General features: G+C 40.9%; 1 protein-coding gene across 1 annotated transcript in view; it reads left to right on the top strand.

The window, feature by feature from the left end:
* Positions 1–22,834, top strand: part of ITGB3 (integrin subunit beta 3) — a 158,095-nt gene that overhangs the window by 117,682 nt on the left and 17,579 nt on the right. The window contains exon 11 of the mRNA XM_082272407.1: positions 21,465–21,687. Within this exon, the coding sequence (XP_082128533.1) occupies positions 21,465–21,687 (223 nt within the window). The remainder of the gene's footprint in view (positions 1–21,464; positions 21,688–22,834) is intronic.

Below are 22,834 nucleotides of genomic sequence, written 5' to 3'. Positions count from 1 at the left end.
TTAACAATTTGGTCTGCCATTCCTTCTGTGGGTTTAAGCTCTGAGTGACATTCCTGGCGGCCTATTGGAGGGTAGCCCTGGTTGCATGTGAGACAGTTTTCTCTGTCTTTTTTACTTCTTCTATACTGTCCCAATAAGAGAGAGAAAACAGGTAAAAGCACCACCATAATGTAGTATTGAAAACAAACACTTTATTAAAACTTAAGTTGCAATCACAAGAGCAAGTAGGAGACAGGCAGAAGTGACAAGATTTGCAGAAAATCCTGTTGAAGAGGCAGATATGCCTTGAGACACGTGCATGCTCCTTAAGTGATGTCAGCACCAGGCGGAGGGGGACATTCCCTGTCATTGCGGCCACTTTCTGATTTGAGGGATGAGCCCCAGCTTCTATACAGGAACACCCAGTGCAATACACCATCTCTTTGGCTGTCACCTGTTGACTTACCTGATGGTCATAGCTGAGCCCCGGTGCTGCGAATCTTGTCACCTTTGCCTGCCTCCTACTTGCTGTTGTAAGTGCAACATTTGTTTTCAATACTACACTATGGTGGCCCTTATGTCTGTTTCTTTCTCCCCTTGTGTGCATACTAGATGGAGTATCTCCCTATTTGCAGGCTGCAGCACCCATCTGTCAGTCTAGCATTTATTGGTATTGGCATTTATTGGTATAGTGTTGACTACCCAATTAGCAGGTTCTATTTGTGTAGTATATTTATTTGTGGTATCACATTTCCATTTTGAGATCATTAAGTGGTATATTGCTACGTTGACATCACACATTAATCATTCGGTTTAACCATTTTGTCTTCACCTAACCATTAAGGGGCTGCTTTGTGGAGTGCTATTCTTCCAGTGGATTTCTACTTGGCCATTTTTTGTCATATAGGGATATCCCAATGCCTCCTGGATGTTTCCTTTTGAATCATATAGTGTATTCTACTGACAGGCACCTGAAAGTGACAAAACCCAAACGCTGACATGGCCCTTAAGTTGTATATGGGGATGCTTGGTCAGATGTGCTTGTTACAAACTCAGTGACATGCCTGCAAAGGAAAATGTGAAAGGTGTGGCCTACAGATTATGTATTTAGATAAAAATTATAGTATATAGGAAGTTGTAATACATGAGGTGCAGTACACAAATGTTGTGAAATGTGGATGTCTTACTATGATGAGCTGTTTATTAGACATTGGTAAATATATAACACCTCCTGTCTAGTCCAGTAACCAGTGAAGTGGTTTGTCACACTTCATTGTGAGATGGTTACTGATTCACTGGCAAAGTTGTAACCTTTGCAGCTTACCTTCTCCTAATCATTGGTATGACCGGTAATTACTGCCTCCAGGGCTGGGATTTTGTGTCTACTAAATCGCTGCTCACCTTCCTGTTTTGGAACACGTAATCTGTTATCGTCAACAGAGCATTAGATGACAGATTAGCTGCCTAACCATGGCTAATCCCCAACTCGTGGTTTCAATATCTGGTAAAGTTACAACATCAGGACATGACAATTATAGCTATTTATGTCTGCAGATTACGTTAAGTTAGTATTAAATTCTCTGCATTTTTTAGCTTAACACACCAAGCACAATAAAATAAATATTCCCCAGTAAACTATTTGTTAAAATTCCTATCCCAGCATTTGCAGTTCACAGTTTTCAATGCGGGTTGCTTCTGCGCTCTCAGTGATGCTTTCCTTTCCGTTTTTAATTTTTACAGGAAATAATTAACAGTTGACAGTGCAGTCTCTAGTCAGTCCATTCACAGTGGGGGTCTGAAGGTAGTGGTGAGGAATGGGGGTAGGGAGGAGCAGGGGAGTAAAATCGAAAAACAAACACAAGGGCACACCCGCCTAGTGCATTATCCCCTATAAAGATTTTATTTGATAGAAGGTATAAAAATACAAACAAATTCTTGGTACAAGAATATCAAATGGATATATTGCCATCAGCATCAGAACCAAAGGGTATATCATCCTCTGAAGCTTGAAGACTTACGCGTTTCTAGGCTTAGCCTCTTCCTCAGAGCCTAAGAGCAGGGGAGTGCCTTGCCCCCTAGGAGCAGGGGAGTGCCTTGCCATCTTAAGCCAGCCATAGATGGATCTAAATTTGTCTGGTTCAGTGGAAACCAGCTAAATTTGGATCCTGGATCCATCTATGGGCAGGCTGGTTGTACAGAAGAAAATTTTCGCAATCGGCGGCTATAGCCGCTGGTGCTAATGAGTGTATTCTGACGGCGGAAAATTCTTCACGCCATTAGAATACAATAGCTCCGCAGGAGGGATTCCCTCATCCACCTCAATTATGTGCTTGCTGGTTGAACGAAAGAGAATTAATCATGTATAGTCTGCCTTAGGCTATGGGGCTGTGTGTTTCTATTATTGCACACAGTGTAGGAAGACGTAACTCTAGTCCCTGCATGCAAGAGTGGCTTAATAGGATGCTGCAAGTAAAAGGTCTTAAGGCCCGTACACATAATCAGAAAATTGTATGAAAAATACAGTTTTCGAAGCGATCGTACGATAATCTGATTGGTTAGTACACTTTTAAGAGCCGATCATGACAGTTCATCTGATATTACTCAATGGGACAAATGCAAAAAATGTTCTCATTCGATACCAGATCGTGAGATTTTCATTTATTCTGAAAATGAAATACAACACATTACGTTACTTCAGAATTTTTATTCTGTCATCCTAAAAATTTCATACCTTTAGTAACCTCTTCATTTTCGTTATGAGATTAACATGCAAAAAAAATGGATGATCATTCGTCCGATAATCTCATCGCATGTACCAGGCATTACACTAAAACAGGAAATCTGGGGCAGCGGTCATGGCACCAGTTTAAACTGGAAAACAGGCATGGATAAAACGATAAAGAAGCTGCATACTCACTAAGTTGTTAAATCAGCCGCAGAAAGTACTTAACAAACTGAGGGTTTAATATCTTTTTAAGTTACTGATTAAAAGGATAGTAGAGAATTAGCGAATATAAATTTTGGTGCCGAACAGGATGCATTTGGACGAAACAGAAACTGAAAATGACAGCTTAAAAAAATAAATAAATATATATATATATATATATATATATATATATATATATATATATATTTAAATATAATTGTAATGTATTTGACTTTTTAATTAATATCATAAATTTAAATGAATATGAATTGATTGTTAGCCATTATCGGGACATTTAGCACAAGAAAAGCTCACAAAAAACATGTCCCTTTAAAGTCTATGTATGTTTTTACACTGGTCTGTTGTGTGTCCATTTTGGTGTTAAAAATCTTGCCTGCTGCATTTTTGGTCAGTTAAAAAAACTACACCAAAAATGCACCTCCTCATTGAAATGCATTGAAAACGCAGCAAGAACGCATCAATTACGCATCCGTGCTACGTTTTTAATGCATTTTTTTCTAGTCACATGATCTATGAAAAACACACCATAAGCACAGTAAAATTGTGGTAAAATTGCAGCAATATTGCAGCAAAATTGCGTGCATTTTCGGCGCTGTTATCGGCACCTTTTTCGCTATGGGCAAAATAGCCCTTTTTGGGAATTCTGTTTTTTGCTGTGTTTCTTACCCCTCATGATGACACTGCTTTGGGAAGTCCCAATGGTCAATGAAGATATGGAGCTGTGTCCGTCAATGAACAAAAGAGAAAACTGGATTTTTGTCTTACCGTAAAATCCTTTTCTCTGATGTTTATTGATTGACACAGCTTCATATATTCATTGACCGTTGGGTTATGCTGCTCTCCTTAGGAGTAGGCGGAAAAGAGTTAAAAAAGCTTGACTACGTCCCTAGGGTAGTCCCAGGGGGTATACTCTCACTTCCTGCTATAGGATCTCAGTTTAGTAACAAGCAGTGTCAGAAGAATACGTAACCCAACTCCACAGAGGGGTGGGTGCTGTTTCCATCAATGAACATCAGAGAAAAGGATTTTACGGTAAGACAAAAATCCAGTTTTCTCTTTCGTTCATTGACGGACACAGCTTCATATCTTCATTGACCGTTGGGACGTCCCAAAGCAGTGTCATCATGAGGGGTGGGAAACAGCAAAAAACAGAATTCCCAAAAAGGGCTAAACATAGCCAACCAGGTAACCAAAGAGCCCAACCAGGAAGAATTGGAACTCACCTACCAGGAAAAAAACACACCCTCAAGAGGCCGTAGCCGCTGCAACAGAGGCCTGCATAACTTTGTGGCCAAAAGCAGCATCCGCAGATGCCAGGACATCCACCTTGTAAAACTTTGTAAATGTGTGCACAGATGACCAGGTGGCCGCCTTGCAAACCTGGACCACTGACGCCTGATGACGGAAGGCCCAGGAGGCACCAAGCGCTCTTGTAAAATACACCTGAACAGGGAAACGAGGAACCTGACCCTTAATGGAATAGGCCTGCACCTGATCCTGCCTGATCCATCTGGAAATGGTCACAGCAGATGCGGCCTGCCCCTTACGAGAACCATCTGTAAGGACAAATAAATGATTTGCGAATCGATTCAGTCGCCAGGTACACCCTGATGGCTCGAACCACATCCAGGGAATGGCTTAGGACACAGCGAAGGCAACACAATGTCCTCATTCAAGTGAAAACCTGAGATGGCCTTAGGAAGGAACAACTGACAGGCACGGAGAACCATTTTGTCCCTGTGAACCTGTGAAGCGTCCTTGATATCGATAGAGGCTAGGAAATCCCCTTGATGAAGGGAAGCCACTACGGTGCGAATGGACTCCATTTTGAATTTCTTAACCCGCACAAAGCGGTACAGGGCCTTGAGGTCCAAGATTGGACGGACCTTACACTCCTTCCTGGGAACAGCAAATAGGTTTTGAGTAAAACCCCTGAAAAGGTTCCGACTCAGGAACTGGTACAATGACCCCTTGTGAGAGCAAATCCTGTACTGGCACAAAGGGATACCTCCTAGCGAAACGCTTAGGTATCCTTACCATGCATTTCTGGAAACCCCACTGGCCAGTGACAATCTCGTCAAAATAAGTGAGAAAGGGGAAATCTTAGTCGCCTTGGAAGGTCTGCGGGTACCAAATTGCACTGGCATGGCCGACGCAGCATTGGCTGTGTCCTCAATTTTTCAAGTTTCCCGCATTGATACAATCAGTGCCTCCACAAGCGCTTTTTCTTGCACATATGTAGTGGAAGAGGACTCATCCTCACTATCTGAGCACTCGAAGTGTGTGGACGCAGACCCTGTGGGGTGACCCGCGTCCGGGGCGGCCAAATCAGCCTCAGAATCTGAGGACGCAGAGAAAGCAGGTAAAGGTGTATGGCGCTTTTTTCCATGTCTCTTCTGTAGGGCCATATCCAATTTGACACCAGTGACCAGTGACTGCAGGACCGTGATCATGGCCGCCAGGGCGGACTGAGACTCAGAGGGTCCGGCAGCCTCTGAGAGTGGGTCAGATGGTGACACTTGCTCTGTCCAAACACCAGTAGTGTTTGCACAAAAAAATTGGGAAAATGCTGTAAAATCAACCACCGCTGTACTGATGGCACTACAGGTCCCAGCGCACCAAGCAGCACTGCTATAGCAGGAGGAGCCCCATGGACTAAATATATAAAGAATTACTGCCAATGTCAAATACATATAGCTGCAGACACTGCAACACAACAATGTTGTAAAAGAATGGAAAGATATAAAAGTGCCGCGCTAAATATATAGATATACTATTCAGATAGTTGTTTACAGCTTATATTGCCCTTTATTGGCTACACGTGAGGCCCCATGGACTCACCACCCCTGCTTTAGTAGTGAGAGAGAAAGTGCCAAACTGCTTGCTCCACGCCGGTCAGAAAGGAAGAGGAAATGGCCGCTAGAGGCCCACCGCTGAGCACCACTAGGCTACAAGAAAATGGCTGCCCAAAGACTTCAATGGGAAACTATAAAAACATGGCTGCCGGGCTACACAAACATGGCCGCCGAGCCCCCATGCAGTCAGCCATGGGAAAATGGCGGCACCACTTGGCGGGAGTGTGGCTTACTGGACTCTAGGAACCCATCAGGTACCTCATCCAACAAGGGGGGCCTAGCTGGGGACCCCCATCCAGGGCAATATGGCACATAGTAACAGCAAATCTGGATCTGCCGCAGTGCGTTCCCACCCCCCCTCCAACCACCTCTCCCACACACCCTACACCCATCAGTACAGCCACCCCAGCCAGGGGGGCTAGGGGTAGCTAGCACAGGTGAACCCACTTATGAGGAAGGGGAGCCAATCTAGTAGGAAGGGCACAGGAGGGACCAACCAACCCAGGGAGGGGCCCGCGTCCACCCCAAAATTTCCCAGAGGAGAGGAGGGATACTACCCACCGCACCTTCGAAACCAGGCGGGCACCACTCAGGGCAGATCACCTCCCCATCTTGGAATGGGGGGTGCTGCGGGCCAGAGGTACGCTGCGACTCAGGCCCCGACCTGGTCGTGTGCGTCCTTGTGAGGTGTTTCACTCGCCGGCCAGCCCCCGTCTTGTGGGGCTATGTCGCAGCCGACCTAGCGCGGAGCTGCTGTCTGCACTTGCTCACTGGCCAGGCTGGGGAGATAGTAAGGATCTAGGGTATCCAGTGCATCACTCAGTCCGGCAGTTGATTGTAGTTCTCACTGGAACAGACTTAATGCTAGAAAGAAAAAACAACAAAAGGAAAAAAGTTCAGTTTAAAAAAATGCCAGGACCAAAGATCCCAGCAAGGAGCTAGGTCCTTACTCCTGACTAGGCAGAAAAACATTGAGATCTGTGTCCATCATCAGAAACTGTGTCTATCAATGAACAAAAGAGAAACACCTTTTTTCAGCCAATATGTTTCGGCCGCCGAAGTTTTGGTGCATCTCTAGTAATTGTTGTGCAGCTTTATAGGAATACTGTTTATTTACTAGTCACCAATGGGTTACGTTCTGGGAAAGCCCCTTATATCAGTGGGCTGTAAACTCCTCCTTGAACATTCTCTACAGGTACTACAGCCCTTCTCCTTTATACATACTGTACACCTGCCAATGATCAAGTTCGATAAGAGAGGATCAATATCTGTGCGCTGACAGGCTCAGAAGATTTGTACAGCTCATGGATAGGGAAATAATCACCACACTCAATCTAGAACAACATAAACTTGCCATGTGTCACCTACCTGTGAAGGTACTTTTAGAATTTAGTTATATAAAAAAGTGTGACAAAAAATACAGTATAAAGTAATAAATGTTTTTGCAGAGTTTTGATCTTTTCCATGTCATACTCAGCAAGGAGTGTCGGCAGCTTTCATTATCCATACATCTCCTAAGCTATGTATGGAATCCACAGCTTGTTCTCACTTGCACATGCACACAATGACGCACAATACTGGAGGATTTGCACTTTGACCTTTTTTATGTGGCCCAGTCAGGCAAGGTCAGATCACATTACACTCTCTTTTTAATGGCAAACAATTGTTTTTTTTTTTTACATAAATGTGCATTGGTTTGCAATAATTATCCCACAGGCATTTATTTTCTAAAGGCATTATTTCTATAGCTGCTGCTCCCTTAAAAAAAAAAAAAAAAAAAATATGAATATAATTCTATTTTTTACTGTATGTGTTCTATTGGGGACATCAACGTGATAGTAAAGTACTTTTTACAACAAATACGTATACAAAATGAGAATATAAATTCAACGTATAAAAAAACACTGATTAATAAGGCTAATTGATAAGGTGTAATCTGAGTGACAGAGTATATATAAGATTAATAAATATAATCAAGCAGTGAATAAATAAAATAAATAAGTACAATGGTGGTAATAAGGTAAAGTGACAGTGGCAAGGAGTGCTGGGAACTTACACTATAAAATATGAAATATAAAAAGTGGTTTATGCATTCAATACAAATAAATGTGACAACAAATAGTGCAATAGGGTGCACAGAAAGTGACTATTGGATATGATATAGTGCCTGGCTGGGATAAAGTTCTAATAGCCAGTAATAGAATAGTGCTGTATGAGAAATAGATTAGTCCGTAACTTGATAGATGTACAGGTGACTTGTGAATCAATCTTACAGTGACCCCGTGGTGGGTAATTGGCGAGGTGCTGGGTGACCCCTAAAGTAAAATGACCTACTAACCAGATATACCCACCACACACAGGGGTATAGAGCGGGTATTGAGGTGCAAATGAAGCTCCTTCCGTTGGCTCCTAACTCTCTTCTGTAATGGGGGGATGTCGGGGGGCGTCCCTGGGGGTCCAAGATGTCCCAGAAGAAAAGCAGGATCTTATGCTCCTCTCCTATCAGGGCAGTAGTATGTCCAGTGGTCCGTGGGTGGACTCCGGCCACTCAATGGTGTATAGGGGCAGGAGGGTCATATAGGGCGAAAGAAAGCTAGATAGTGTAATATTGTTTAGCCTTTATTTAAGCAAAATAATACAAAAGATGGGTACTCACAATATAGTGATGGATATGAGCAAGGTAATAGCGTCTTGGAACGCAATGCGTTCCACTAGAATGCCAAAACCGGAAGTGATGTGACGGCGCTGTACGCGTTTCGTCATCAGACGTCTTCTGCAGCGTGGCATCACTTCCAGTACACTCCCTTATGTATACGGTGGTTACCAGGCAACGGTAAATGCCAAGGATCTAGACAGCGGAAGAGTCGGCGCTACTAGAGGCTCCAATAACATGGCGGGGAAAGAAATGAACATGCCAATCATAACTAATAGTGCCGATTAAAGAGGTTTGCTGTGACCCATAGGCGAGACAAGAAATACAGGTAGGATATACTACTACTATGTGTGTATATATAAATATTGCCACTATCACTTTACCTTGTTATTACCACCATTGTACTTTTATTTATTCACTGCTTGATTATATTTATTCATCTTATATATACTCTGTCACTCAGATTGAACCTTATCACTGGGATATTTATCAATCAGTGTTTTTTATATATAATATATAATAATATATAATAATAATAATAATATAATAATATAAATATATAATATTTGTTGCACAGATAATTTATTGTATACCACATTTTATACACATATCACGGTGCATTTATTTATTTATTTATTTTACACACTGTAATCTTCTCTACAGGCAGAGCCAATTACCCAATATTTTTTCCTTCATCTGATATACAGCTGCAAGAAAAAGTATGTGAACCCTTTGGAATTATATGGATTTCTGCACAAATTGGTCATAAAATGTGATCTGATCATCATCTAAATCACAACAATAGACAATCACAGTCTGCTTAAACTAATAAAACACAAAGAATGAAATGTTGCCATGTTTTTATTGAACACACCATGTAAACATTCACAGTGCAGGTGGAAAAAGTATGTGAACCCCTAGACTAATGACATCTCCAAGAACTAATTGGAGTGAGATGTCAGCCAACTGGAGTCCAATCAATGAGATGAGATTGGAGGTGTTGATTACAGCTGCCCTATAAAAAACACACACCAGTTCTGGGTTTGCTTTTCACTAGAAGCATTGCCTGATATGAATGATGCCTCGCACAAAAGAGCTCTCCAAAGACCTACGATTAAGAATTGTTGACTTGCATAAAGCTGGAAAGGGTTATAAAAGTATCTCCAAAAGCCTTGCTGTTCTTCAGTCCACGGTAAGACAAATTGTCTATGAATGGAGAAAGTTCAGCACTGCTGCTACTCTCCCTAGGAGTGGCCGTCCTGTAAAGATGACTGCAAGAGCACAGCGCAGACTGCTCAATGAGGTGAAGAAGAATCCTAGAGTGTCAGCTAAAGACTTACAAAAGGCACTGGCAAATGCTAATATCCCCGTTAGCGAATCTACAATATGTAAAACACTAAACAAGAATGGATTTCATGGGAGGATACCACAGAGGAAGCCACTGCTGTCCAAACAAAACATTGATGCACATTTACAGTTTGCACAAGAGCACCTGGATGTTCCACAGCAGTACTGGCAAAATATTCTGTGGACAGATGAAACCAAAGTTGAGTTGTTTGGAAGAAACACACAACACTATGTGTGGCGAAAAAGAGGCACAGCACACCAACATCAAAACCACATCCCAACTGTGAAGTATGGTGGTGGGGGAATCGTGATTTGGGGCTGCTTTGCTGCGTCAGGGCCTGGACGGATTGCTATCATCGAAGGAAAAATGAATTCCCAAGTTTATCAAGACATTTTGGCCATCTGTCTACCATCTGAAGCTCAACAGAAGATGGGTGTTGCAACAGGACAATGACCCAAAGTATAGAAGTAAATCAACAAAAGAATGGCTTAAACAGAAGAAAATACGCCTACTGAAGTGGCCCAGTCAGAGTCCTGATCTCAACCTGATTGAGATGCTGTGGCATGACCTCAAGAAAGCGATTCACACCAGACATCCCAAGAATATTGCTGAACTGAAACAGTTCTGTAAAGAGGAATGGTCAAGAATTACTCCTGACCGTTGTGCACGTCTGATCTGCAGGAAACGTTTGGTTAAAGTTATTGCTGCCAAAGGAGGTTCAACTATCTATTAAATCCAAGGGTTCACATACTTTTTCCACCTGCACTGTGAATGTTTACATGATGTGTTCAATAAAAACATGGCAACATTTCATTCTTTGTGTGTTATTAGTTTAAGTACTGTGATTGTCTATTGTTGTGACTTAGATGATGATCAGATCATATTTTATGACCAATTTGTGCAGAAATCCATGTCATTCCAAAGGGTTCACATACTTTTTCTTGCAGCTGTATGTGTGATCCCATACCTGCTCTTCTTAAATCCTGCATTGGCGCTCTCTGCTCCTCCTTTTTTCTGAGTGCCCCCATAGCAAGTTCTTCAGATGCACTCCTGAGGCGGGTTGTGTACATCCATTGACACACACAGCGCGACTTAACCAGGCCCCCTGTTCCCTCCTCTCAGGATTTGACAGAAGCAGGAACCTATGGAGAGAGTAGAGTGGTGTTGCCGGCAGGGACAGCACTGGATCGTAGGAGGTGTCAGATATTTACTTTTGTTTAATGTATTGGGGGGGGGGGGGGTGAACAAGTAGTGGGGTGTCTTTTACCCTAATGCAACCAAATTACCTTCCATTTCACATTCCAGAGATGCAACAGAAAGTGATGTCTTGGAACTAGGGGTCAGCGTTGCTGCTATCAGAAGCCCCTATGTGAAAAACAAATGATTCTGCTCTAAAAACAGCTAAAACATAGCTATAAATAGTATGGAGACATTGTAATGTCACAAGCAAATGTAGAATTTTAGAAAGACAGTACAACCACAGCTAAAACACACGCAGTGTGTGATATTTCATATTAAATATTTGCACATGGTGGAGCAAACAAAGATAACAAAGGGTATAAAGTTCAAGCTCTATTATTCCCTAATTGAACATATCACTGTCTTTTTCTTATTCGTTTTCTTATATGGACTAAAATTAGATGGCAAAAGATGTCAGAAGGAAATACACAACTGGAGAATTAGCTAATTTTAGCCAGGGATGGCCGCATACTGGGAAAAATTATTACAAAATATAAATGTTTACAGTGACGTGATGCAACATTCCTCAAATGAAGAGAACAAAAACAGCTGAATAGACTTCAATTCACCAACATCTAAAGAGATTCAATTAGAAAGTTCTAGACAACTTTTTTTCAGACAGACTGATAATGCAGGGATTACCAAAGATAACCTGTTCCTGTGTTACACAACTCACAGATTGTAATGGATTGATCACTGAACACATAACAAATAGAGAATGTGATTGGAGATCTGTGGGAGTGCCTGATTTCTCAGTTCTGGACTTTGCAAAGCCTCAGTCTGTGGTTAGGGGAACCACCCTTTTTCACTGAGTCAACTGTCTAGAAATATATACAAATTTTGATATTAAAAGTTGCATCAAAAGCCTTGTATTCACATCTTTTAGAATGATAAGTCCATCTATTGTTTGTGCATATGCATACCTGTCCTATGCCAGTAGTATCTGAGGAATACCACTGGACTTTTGTTTTTGACACTTTAAATTTTCAAAAGAATTTTCCTCAATTTTCCAGTGTCCTTAGTATGGCAATAATTGTGCACTAATTATTAATATAATGTTCCATCAACTTGAGTCTGAGTCCTAGTGACTTGATGAATGAGAGCTCTCAAAAAAAAGTTGGCTTTGTGCTAGTCTGACAACATCCTCCAGTGTCATCCCCACAGCTGTAGTCAACGTGTCCAACCACCTAGTAGTCAGTCCCCCTCTTTACCCGGTTGTTTTGATCTTCCCAAACATTATTTCCTTCTCCAGTCATCTCTCTCTTCTGATAGTGTGACCAAAATATGACAGTTCTAACTCTATCATTTGGGCTTTTGGTGACATAGCCAGTTTGTTCTCTTCCATAATCAATTTATTAGTTCTATAGGCTGTCCACGGCATGCAAACAATCCTCCACCACCAAAGTTCAAATGAGTCGAACTCTATTATTCTACCCTGTTTCAGTAGTGTCCAGTTATTAACAACTGTAACTGACAACTGGGAAAATAAATGCATAGACAAGTCTGAGTGTAATTTATTTTCATTTGAATACTTTGCTGAAAAGTCTTCATTGTGTAGCTACCAAGTGCTATGCTGTGGATATCGATCATATCATCATATGCATTTTGATCATAACAATTATTGCTATACTGTCCACGCCATTATGTCCATCATATCACCATGTCATAGATGTGTTCCCATTGTCCACAATAATGGCGTTGGTATCCTACAACAAAAATTAAAAACAAAATTCCAATTCTTAGTTTAAACTTGTCAAACAAGCAGCACCAATCCAGATCTGTGCCTCATGCAGTCACCAAGGATGTCCTGGGGGCTGGCTCAAAAGCTTGTCTCTGCTTACTATTGAAAGGCATTAAGGTAAAACACTATTAACCACTTCAATACAGGGCAGTTACCCCTCCTTCCTGCCCAGGCCAATTTTCAGCTTTTAGCGCTGTTGCATTGAATGACAATTGCGCAGTCATGCAACACTGTACCTAAAACAAATCATTTTTTCCCACAAATAGAGCTTTCTTTTGGTGGTATTTGATAACCGCAAGGTTTTTTCTTTTTTTGCTACACAAATAAAAAAAGACCAAAAAGTTTGAAAAAAAAAAAAGTTTTTTGTTTATGTTATAAAATACGTTTTTTCCTGCACCGATGAGCACTGATTAGGCCACACTGACAGGCACTGATGAGGAGGCACTGATGGGGTGGCACTAATATGCAGCACTGATGGGCACTAATAGGTGGCACTGATATGAAGCACTGATGGGCACTGATATGTGGCACTGAGAGGTAGCACTGATATGCAGCATTGGTGGGCACTGATAGGTGCCACTGATGGGCACTGATAGGCGGCACTGGCGGGCAACAATGGGCACCGGTGGGCGGCACTGATAGATGGCAATGGTGGACAGCACTGATGGGGAGGGCACTGGCAGGCTCCCTGAGCCCTGATTGCCATCCCTGGTGGCTATGGTGGACATCCCTGGTGGTCATGGGTGGGCATCCCTGGTGGCCATGGGTGGGCATCCCTGGTGGCCATGGGTGGGCATCCCTGGTGGCTCTAGTGGCACCCCCCCAAGCGTCTGCACTGGTAATCAATGCTCTGATTACCAGCACAGACCCCACCCCCCCCCCCTGTCAGGATCGGCTCTCCTCTACTCTGAGGAAAGTCGATCAACGGCTCTTCCTATTTACTATGTGACTAGCTGTGATTGGTCACAGCTTATCACATGGTAAAGAGCCTATGTCAGATCGGAGATGCGGTGTGTCAGAGTGACACATCGTAGAACTGAGCGCCGCTCTGAGTGCCCCCTGCTGGACATCATATGACGGCGAGTCAGGATAATGCAACCACCTTCCCGCCGGCAATTCCCTATAGGGCGGGCAGGAAGTGGTTAAAATAAGGCATGCTGTATTTCTTAGAAATATGTGGCATTTATCCCATGAAACCATGCATTATTTTATCTAATGCGATATCAAGTGGGATGGATACAATGGAGAAGAATTAGAACTCCCGTCAATATTTAGTGCTAAAAAAAGAGGTAAAATGATTTAAACTGTAAAAATATGACAACTTTCTCAAGTTAGTACGGTCCCTGCAGTCCCTATGTATTAAGAAAAAAGGTGACTGGAATACTAGTCAAAGGGAAGCTGCTTTCACGGGACACATGCAGTGTATCAAAAACAACTACGTTAAAGTGATTGTTAACGATCACCTTGTTAATTAACCCATTCAGTTTAAAATAGAAATGAAAGGAAAAAACATTTGTGTATAGATATAAAAATATATATATAAATACATTTTCCCTTTTTTATAAGTGATCGCATTCCCTCTGTTCTCAGCTGCATAAAAGCTGGGGGAAGATAAGCAGCAGTACACTGATCTTCCGATTGAGTGGCTGTGTAAAGGGGGGAGGGGGGGGGGATTCAGAACAAGTCTTATCTTTGGAGGAGAGCAAGCTGAGTTACCAGCAAAGCTAGAGAATTGACCACAGTGTGTTCCCCTGCTTAGTATGGTCAGTTTGTATTGGAAAGCAAAGGGACCGGCAGGAACACCAGGAATTTGATACAAAGGAAGCAATACAAACAGAATAGGATACTTCCTCATATAAGTACATGGTACAGCAGGAACAACTCAGGGATATGAAATGTTGGATTTACAAATGCAAATGCTTTCAATTAGTTAAATACAAAGTATCTTTCGAAACCCCCTCCCCGTTGTCTTTTTTATTGCTGCAAGAAGGGCATTTATATATATATATATATATATATGTGATTTTTAATATTTTTTTCTTTCAATTTTTGACATTTAGAAAGATATTTTGTATTTACTTTAGGTATAACTAAATAAAAAACTTTTTTTTTTAAGTTTCGGATAGGTTGGAGATGGATTAGAACACCTATTAGGTTTTTATTGCTGTCTGTGCCCCCATTAGTTCACCCTCTCTATTTGTCCTGTTTATCATTATCATTAAAAGTCAAATGAGGGTTATAACCCCTGTCAGTTTTTTCTTTTGCTATTTGTGTCCCCATTGAAAGATGTCCCCTCTATTACTTTTCTGGGGACAACCCCACATTTGGGATTTTCTTTTCATTTTGCTTTCAATGATAATGGTAAACAGGTCAAATAGAGAGAGTGAATCTCCCTAACGGGGACACAGACAGCAATAAAAATTGACAGGGGGGTTCAAATCCTTCTCCACTCGATCAAAAACTAAAGAAAACAATTTCTTTATTTATTCTTTAAGTAAATCAGCCCCATTTATTTTCATATTTAGGTTTCTATGCATTACTAATGAGAGAACTGATCCAAAAAGACAGAAACTGCTCAAAACTGGCTATGATATTTTTACATTTTTTTTAACTGCATCCATATCGGGCTAATTCTGGGATTCCTCTCCTACATGTAAAAATCATCATTTTTTTTGCTAGGAATTTTCCTTAGAACCCTCAAACATTTCATATTTTTTTTTAGCAGAGACCCTAGGGAATAAAATGGCAGTCATTGCAATTTTCATGAATGTAAAGAATAGAAAGCACAGCAGCATCAAGGTGCTGGTTGAATATATTTATAGCCAGGACAAATGCGGGGTACCAAATCACCAGTAATTTATGGTGGAGCCCCTGTCTTTAACTCCTGACCACAAGGAATGGGAAAGAACCCACAGGAGTTTTACAAGGGAGGAAGGGAATGAGGCAAGCAGCGGTCTCTCCTGGGTTAAATAAACTTTATTGAGGGCTGGTTCACACTTATGCGAGTGCGGGAAGGCTGCGAATTCGCAGCCTGATCCCGCATCGCACACGCCCCCCTGGCAGTTCACACTGCCATATGCGATACGCTGGGGGTGTCAATGTAATCTCAACGACACCCCCAGTTTGATCGCATATCGCAGTGTGATCGTGCAGTTCGCACAGGATCGGATCGCACAAGTGTGAACCGCTGTGCGATCCGATCCTGATGCGGCTAGAAAAAAGGGTCCCTGTGCGTGTTTGGTGCGGCTGCGGTGCGAATTTAGCCATACAAACTGTATGGCTAGACTCGCACCGCACAGCCGATCGCATGTAATGTCGGAGCAGTGCGCTCCGACATTACATGCGAACCCCGCACACGCACAAATGTGAACCGGGGCTAAATGTTGAATATGAGAATAATCGTAATCACATAAAGCAAGCCGTTGCAATTTTTTATGTCACACGGTATTCGTGCAGCAATTTTTCAAACTCGATTTGTTTTGAAAAAAAAAAAACACTTTCATGAATAAAAAAAAAAAACATTAAGTTAGCCCAATTTTTTTTACAATGTGAAAGATAAAGTTATACTAGTAAATAGATACCTAACATGTCACGCCTTAAAATTGCGCACACTTGTTAAACAGGGCCAAACTTCGGTACTTAAAAATCTCCATAGGCTACCCTTTAAAAATTTTTACAGGTTACCAGTTTAGAGTTAAAGAGGAGGTCTTAGGCTATAATTATTGCTCTTTCTCTAAAGTTCACGGCAATACTTCCCATGTGTGCTTTGAATGTCTTTTACATTTGGGGACACGACCTAGGTATACGCTCACTTCTGCCGCTGCGTGTGAGCACAAGGGGACGGGGACACGTTCGATTTTTTTTTTTTTATTATTGTTTATTTTTTTATTTTTGCACACTCTCTCTCTCTCTCTCTCTCTCTCTCTCTCTCTCTATATATATATATATATATATATATATATATATATATATAGATATATAGATATAGAGAGAGATATTTCTTTATCACTTTTATTCCTATTACAAGAAATGTAAACATCCCTTGTACTAGGAATAGGGCATGATAGGTCCTCTTTACAGCGTCTATAAGTCCCCAGATCCTCTAGGCTGGAAAGCCTGAGATAAAAAAAAACATAGCTTCCCAGCCCAAAAAGAATGTTTGTGTTTACATCTGGCAGCCCCGGAAGTGACGTCATAACGTCGCGCACGGCCTCTGAAGGCCATAGACATGGCCGGGGACCATTTGGTCCTAGGTCAGCTCGCTGGTAAACGGCCGCCGACAGCCGATTCATTCTTCAGCTCGCCGGTCACACGGGGGAGGTGGTAGAAGCAGAGGACGTCCCCTCCCGCCACCTGTAAAAGCAATCAAGTGACTGAACAGCTGCTATGATTGTTTTTACATTGAAGGAAATCGCCAGAAAAATAAAAAAAAATCTCAATGGTGCCTGCAACTGCAGGCATCATTTAGATATCTCTACTTCAAGTCTAGGACGTCGTATGATATCCAGCTGTATGGACCGCATGCCTGAACCACTACTTAATTACTACATGCATTTAATTATTTATTTCCTTCTGTGAATTTAGTTTAACGCCTTTTCATGCAGTATTTACAGAGCGTTTTATTGTAAAAAGTGCAAAATGGTATAATGAATTGACAGTTTCAGGATCGCATGCAATATTAAGGCAAAATGTGTCCAGACAACAACATACCACATGTGAGTTGCTTTTGTGAATGAAGCCCACTGTCCACAATAATGACACCTATGTCCTATAGCAGGAATTATAAACAAAATTCCAGTCATTTTTCTGTACTTGTCTCTGTCTCCTGTAGCCACCGCTCACTAATAATTTTCTGCACTAATCAGCATGGAAGGAAGGCACTAGCCCAGGAGAAGCCATTCCTGCTAGTTATCCTAACTGTGGCTTACAGAGAGATTAATACAAGTATCTCTAGAGGTTACATGTATAAACAGGCAAAAAAACAGATTTTTTTGGAAATAACTATTTAATAATGTTAGAGTTGCTATTGTGAAACACTGGAGAGTTTATTTTTACTAAATTACAGGGAACAGTAAGCCATTCCATGGGAAGAAGATATAATTGTGGTTAAATACCAGGATATGAGACAGTTTGTGTGGGATAAGTAGCCATTAAAATGTTATTTTTTTGTAATTTATAAACATTACAAATTTATTATCTTGGCTATAATTCTACACAATTTGCGTGCATCACAGTTCATGTTACACTGTGAAGAAGAGTTTATTTTTTCTTGTTCCATCAAAACTTGCAATGATTGGAAATGGTTACATGACATGTCTCGTAATTACGAGTGGCTCAGGTAGTAGCCTTGCTATCTGAGTACAGGATGTTCAATACATATAAAGGAGCAGGAACCAACGGCTGACTCTTCATTCTTGGGGGTCTCTCAGGAATTGATTGTCTCAGGACTGCCACCAGCATCCTTGCAGCTCTGTAGTCACAGGCAGCAGCATACACTGACCAAGGCATTTTTAATATTGCCAAGGCTATTAAAACTTGAGGATCACCACCATCTACCTAGCACATACTTCCTCAACCAGGGTTCTGTAAAACCTGAGGTTTCCTTCAGAGGTTTCTATAGGTTCTTTGAGCAGTTGCAGAATAATTTCCCACCTATATCTACCACCAATGTTAGGAGCAGAATTTTCCACTGACAACCAATGTAAAGGTTCACTTGTACACCCCACTCCCCACTGTCCAGCAACATAAGGGGCTCTTCTTCTACTAACAACCAGTGTGACAGGGCATTTCTCTATTTGCCACCAATGTAAGGGGCTTTTTGTCTACTGACTACCAATGTAAGATGGCATTTCTCCACTGACCAAAAATGCAAGGGGGCATTTCTCTACGGACATTGGTGTTTTTTTCTGTTTATTATAATTATTCATTACAGCATAGTAACTAAGTGCTTATTACTTTTGCCTGGTAGCACTAGGGTCACCGTTTCAAATCCCAACCATGGTACTGCCTGCCTGGAGTTTGCATGTTCTCCCTGTGCCTGCATGGGTTTCCTCCTACACTCCAAATACATGCTGGCAGGTTTATTGCCTCGTGCCTAAACTGATCTTAGTATGTGTACATATGAAGGAGAGTTAGGGACCTTGGACTCTAAGCTCCTTGAGGTCAGGGATTGATGTGAATGTACAATACGTATGTAAGGCTGCGCAAATAGTTGGTGCTATAAAAGTACCTGTAATAAATAAATTACATTTCAAGATTATTACTAAAAATAATTTTATCTTAAAAAATGGAAGTGTTAAAAAATGATCTGCTAGGGAAGTAAAATACATACGTATGCCACATTGTTCATTGTTTTCTTTAAAAATGTCTGCAATGTACTGATCAGCTAAAGTACCTTGAGCCACAGAAATAATCATTTTCAGAAAGAGTTCCCCTGGGGAATTATAAAGATTATTTCAAGGGTTCTCCAGGACAAATAGATTGAGAAAGACTGGTTTAGCATGTGCGGACGCTGGGATTTTTGCTGTGCTAGTTTAGAAAGTGGTGGATGTGCATGCGAATCCTGCACCATTGAATTGATCATACCTGGTCTTGGATCTGGAGTTTTCAGATTAGTTACTAGCTTTTCTAGGCCTATGGCGAAATCCTGATGGGTATGCACTATACACAGTGTAGTTTAGTGCAAGAGTTGGATACATCCAAATTATATATGCAGAGTTGTATAAAGTACTCGAAACCCATACTTGAGTAAGAGTACAAGTGCTCGATCAAAAAGTGACTTGAGTAGAAGTGGAAGTGCTCGATCAAAAAGTGACTTGAGTAGAAGTACTAAAGTATTCAACATTTTTTGTACTTAAGTATTGCAAGTAGTTTTTTTTAAAAAATTGCTACTCAAGTACTGAAAGTAAAAGTACAAGTACTGTGTTATGTAGTTATTAAAGAAAGAAGTCAAAAGTTTGAACATCATATTGTTTTTTATTATTTCAAATGCAGCTTTTATTTATACATACAATAGCTTTTATTTTCGTATGCGCTGATAATACACATGTTTTGAGCTTCATGAAACCTGCCATCTACTGTTCTGGCAGTGGTAATTTTTATAATTGTAACGAGTAACTATGCAGCACAAAAAAAAAATATTGGAGTAGAAGTATTGAAATCATTGAAAAAATGTAGTGAAGTAAAAGTGGAAGTAGGAGAAAAAAATTCTACTCTAGGAAAGTACAGATACCGCCTTTCAGTACTTAAGTACAGTAGTGAAGTAGTTCTACTTATACTTAGTTACTATACATCTCTGTATATATGTTATGATGAAAATTCTGAGCTGCTTCAAGATGCCACAAAAACCTCTTTTGAAACAAATTTGATGGGATTGGCCTAGATAGGTATGTGGTTCGGTTGCAATGCTAAATCTGTCTCCTATCTTAAGTGGAGAGCTTACTCTCTCATAGATGGCCACTTTTACCTTCAAGCAATAAGGTCTATGTTTGAACCCATCAGAGGGGGCTCCACTGAGCCATCCCCAATTTTTTCTTCATTATTCTCCCATGTTGTGGGTTATCCTAGGGCAGTGATGGCGAACCTTGGCACCCCAGATGTTTTGGAACTACTTTTCCCATGATTCTCATGCACTCTGCAGTGTAGTTGAGCATCATGGGAAATGTAGTTCCAAAACATCTGGGGTGCCAAGGTTCACCATCACTGTCCTAGAGTAACATAAAATCCCCCCCCCCCTTATTTGTATAAAATATGTTGTTTGGTCAACTGAGGAGGCACTAAACCTGTGAAATGCATTTGGGATCTATGACAATTTTCCTGCATTATTGCCCTACTTCTACATCAGTTCTTTATAGATATTTGTGTTAATGTGCAATATACTTTAAGGACATAGTGAATAGGGCTTGGCAGGAAGTGTCATCATTTCAGGGATCGGATTGTTATGTTTTATATTTTATGTTTTTAACTCAAAAATCAATAAACTTTTTGTAAATTATATATAAAGGTCGCATACCGTACCTTTATTTCTTGGGTTTATGCTTAGCAACTTAAAGTCTCTTTTTTCATGTTGTTTTGTTATGGCATCAAATATTTATACATACTTACTGTAAACCTGTATATTGCACGTCAGTATATTATACCTAGGTACAGGTACTTTGTACCTATAAAGAAAAAAATACGAGCAAATAAACTGACTAAAATACAAGAGTTAAATGCAAATTGCAGCAGCAATAGCAAGTCATCAGAATCAACCGTGAGGTTGTCCTTTGAGGTCCAAGTTAACCTTGCAGTATTTCTACCTATTTGGTTAGTCTTTATTCCCCAATTACATTTATTATCCTGATTTTTACATTTTAAGTCCTTCCCATCCTGTTATATTTTACTGGTAGTGAATACGGAGAGGAACTCTATGTGTAAAGCACAAAAAGTCTTCTAAAAACATCCTAACTGTACCTACCAAGAATGCTGCTCCCTGAAACTGTAATTCTTATTAAACATGGCGGATCTGAAGACTATTTTTCATGTTAGTATCAGAATCAGACAAAGATTTGGATGCAGGATCATATATTAAATTAAGTCTGATGCCGTTTTAAAATAAATTATGTAAATCTAATGTGGGAACACAAGGCATCTGTTTTATTTATAGAGATAAAAAAAAAAGGAATGTTACTTAACTCTCTCTCTTCTCTCAAATTATCCCACAGGGCACGGGCAGTGTAATTGTGGTGATTGTATCTGTGAATCCGACTGGTCTGGCGATAACTGTAACTGCACCACACGCACAGACACCTGTATGTCCAGCAGTGGGCTCTTGTGCAGCAGTAGGGGGGAGTGCATCTGCGGCAAGTGTGACTGCACCCAGCCAGGCTCCTACGGGGACACCTGTGAAAAATGCCCCACCTGTCCTGACTCCTGCACCATTAAGAAGTGAGTGACAAAGACATGCATCTCCATAGATCACTGTAAATTGAAAATAATATGGGGGGGACAATGACAATGAAGAGAATTTACTAAGACTGGAGCAGCCAGAATGTAGCAGATGTGCATGGCAACCAATCAGCTTCTAGCTTTAATTTTCAAAGCTTTACTGAACCAGCTGAAGTTAGAAGCTAATTGGTTACTATGCACGGCTGCTCCAGATTTTATCTGCTCCAGTTTTAATCAATGTGCCTCCTTTATGTGCATTATCTATACATAATAGAATTCCTTTTATCACTCACATCATTCCCACACCTGAACAAAAACAGATATTTTTCATATATGTGATTTTGCTGTGCATCATATTGCATGGTATTATAACAAGCCTTTTATCTATGGCCACTGAGACTCTTAGGGGTGTAGTTAGAAAAAATTTGCAGAGCTATTTGTCCTTCAAAACTGTATGTATATTTGCTTTGCACGAATGGCAGGTGGAATACTATTTACAGTGCCTTGCGAAAGTATTTGGCCCCCTTGAACTTTGCAACCTTTTGCCACATTTCAGGCTTCAAACATAAAGATATAAAACTGTAATTTTTTGTGAAGAATCAACAACAAGTGGGGCACAATCATGAAGTGGAACGAAATTTATTGGATATTTCAAACTTTGTTAACAAATAAAAAACTGAAAAATTGGGCGTGCAAAATTATTCAGCCCCTTTACTTTCAGTGCAGCAAACTCTCTCCAGAAGTTCAGTGAGGATCTCTGAATGATTCAATGTTGACCTAAATGACTAATGATGATAAATAGAATCCACCTGTGTGTAATCAAGTCTCCGTATAAATGCACCTGCACTGTGATAGTCTCAGAGGTCCGTTTAAAGTGCAGAGAGCATCATGAAGAACAAGGAACACACCAGGCAAGTCCGAGATACTGTTGTGGAGAAGTTTAAAGCCGGATCTGGATACAAAAAGATTTCCCAAGCTTTAAACATCCAAAGGAGCAAGCAATAATATTGAAATGGAAGGAGTATCAGACCACTGCAAATCTATGAAGACCTGGCCGTCCCTCTAAACTTTCAGCTCATACAGGGAGAAGACTGATCAGAGATGCAGCCAAGAGGCCCATGATCACTCTGGATGAACTGCAGAGATC

This window comes from Pelophylax lessonae, assembly GCF_965119305.1.
Source record: "Pelophylax lessonae genome assembly, chromosome: 11".
Lineage (NCBI taxonomy): Eukaryota > Metazoa > Chordata > Amphibia > Anura > Ranidae > Pelophylax > Pelophylax lessonae.
This window is presented reverse-complemented; position numbering and strand designations above follow the sequence as displayed.